Source organism: Myotis davidii, unplaced genomic scaffold (genome assembly GCF_000327345.1).
Source record: "Myotis davidii unplaced genomic scaffold, ASM32734v1 scaffold309, whole genome shotgun sequence".
In the NCBI taxonomy this organism is placed as follows: domain Eukaryota; kingdom Metazoa; phylum Chordata; class Mammalia; order Chiroptera; family Vespertilionidae; genus Myotis; species Myotis davidii.
The window spans coordinates 2798440-2800571 of NW_006383013.1; the positions used below are offsets into that span (position 1 = coordinate 2798440).

At 53.5% G+C, this 2132-nt stretch overlaps 1 protein-coding gene across 2 annotated transcripts in view; it reads left to right on the forward strand.

The window, feature by feature from the left end:
• LRRC74A (leucine rich repeat containing 74A) overlaps positions 1-2132 on the forward strand; it is a 22738-nt gene that overhangs the window by 14666 nt on the left and 5940 nt on the right. For both annotated transcript variants that reach the window (XM_015558081.1, XM_015558080.1), the window contains 2 exons: positions 839-924; positions 1388-1582. In XM_015558081.1, the coding sequence (XP_015413567.1) occupies positions 839-924; positions 1388-1582 (281 nt within the window). The remainder of the gene's footprint in view (positions 1-838; positions 925-1387; positions 1583-2132) is intronic.

The following is a 2132-nucleotide window of genomic DNA, read 5'->3' on the forward strand; positions in this document are numbered from 1 at the left end:
GGCAACAGATATTAGAATCTGATTCAATAGACCAAGTAAAATTAGGCTTTTATTTGTTGTTGTTAATGCTCACGCAAAATTCAAATCTTGTGTGAATTTTGGGACACCCTATAGCATTTAAACAAAATAATCTCTAAGTTTTAAAAAAATAGTGCAAGTTCCATGCAAACCTGGCATCTAGACAAGCCTGATGCCTCGCTACTTCCAACGGGTTGTGTCCCTAAAGCTGAACGAAATAGAAAGTCTGGACCCACCGCTGCCCCCTGCAGGTCTCCATGTGAACGACATCGCAGGAGGTAGTGCTCCATGCGATCACAACCTCCCGCTGTGAACACGGCTCCTGTTTTCCAGGCTGTCTCCCTGTACTTTAACGCACACCGTCCCACCGGGTGGATATTTATGCTGCCCTTGACCCGTCCCCTGTGAGTCACGAGCCTTACTTGTAAAAGTGATGCCATGGCAAACAGCTACAAGCATGCTGCCCTTCTCACAGCCTGTCCTTGGGAGGAGTCGCAGAGGTGATTCCGCTGTGTGAGGGGGTGCACACACGTTTATAGGACAATACTTGGGACCAGATGATATTTGCCAAATAGATGGTATTAACTTGCTTGCCACCTGCACTACATGAGTAGGATTATTTTACTGCATCGTTGGCAGCATTGGAAATCACCTCACGATGTTGTGTTTAAATGAATCACTGAACAAATGTTACGTCTGTGTTTTACTTTTTCTGAGCACTGAGCTCTCCTTATTCCCAATGGCATCGCTCTCTGCCAACCCTGAGAGTGGGTTCCCTGAAAGGCAGGGATGCTAAGTTGATCCCCCACCCCCTCTCCAGCCCTCAACGTAGGGCTCCAGACACTGGACCTGAGCTGGAATCACTTAAGCTCACGGGCAGCTGTGTCCTTGAGCAACGGTCTCCGGGTAAGGTCTCCCTGGGAGTGGTGTGCTGAGCGGGGGGGTGAGGGGTGAAGGGTGAGGGGGTGAGGGTGGGAGGGTGGAGGTGTGAGGGAGGTCCCGCCCCACCCTGCCATCTTGAACTCTCCCTCATGGTCGCTGCTGATGCGGATATACTGAGCTCTTCCCATTGTTGGCCTCCCTCCCACAATTCCTGGATGCACGTTATTCTTTAGCATAAATCCTGTCCAGGAGAATCCACCCTGCTAGGGCCTAGTGGCATCTTTGGGAGTACTTCAGGGGAGCAGTTTAATGATGGAGTGGGAATGACCAGAACCCAACAGGAATGTTTTCTTGAGACTGCGTGCAGCTGGGAGGTCGGGGGAGAGCTGGCTGAGACCTCTCTCCAGGGACCACTGAGCCCCCAGCCTGGATGCCGACCCGGGGTAGATGCCCCTTGATACCGGTGCTCTTCTCCCCCTCTCTGGAGTCCAACGTGACCCTGAAGACACTAGATGTCTCCATGAATGGCTTTGGGAACGAGGGGGCTGCGGCCCTAGGGGAGGTCCTCAAATCCAACAGCTCCCTGGCCTACCTAGATGTCAGCAACAATGACATCAGCAACGAAGGGATCATCAAACTCAGCAAAGGACTGGAGTTCAACGAGTGCCTCCGAACTCTGAAGGTAGAGCCTTTACCTGGCTGGGAACGGGCCATTTTGCGTGTGCGTCTGTGTGTGTGCGTCCATGGGTGCACATCCAGGTATGTATCAGTGCATCGTGTATAGGTGTGCATGTGTCATGTGTGTAGGGACGGGTGCAGCAGGGTGATGGGGCTGGATATTGCCGAGGAAAATCACTGTGAAATATGCCTGGTGCGTCACATGTGCGTATATTCTCAGCTGCCTCGCTGCTACAAACCCAGGATCCCCCGCTGCTCTCAGCTGGTGTGCGTACAGTAGTCATCCCCTAACTGGTCTCCCTTCCTCCCATGTGGGTCTCCTGCAGGCCCTGGAGCATAAATGATTCCACCACCTCCCCCCGACACCTACTCCCCTGCGGCTTAGACCCCTTCTGTGGCCACCTGCTGTGCAAATCCAGGTCTCTTGGCCCTGTGTGCTTCTCCAACCTCAGTTCACCCCATGCTGTCCCTTGCTCCCCCCCAAGGCCTCAGGGTCTCCTTTCATCTCCGTGGTCCTGCCAGGGCCTTGCTCATGGCCATGCTGGGCCTGCAGG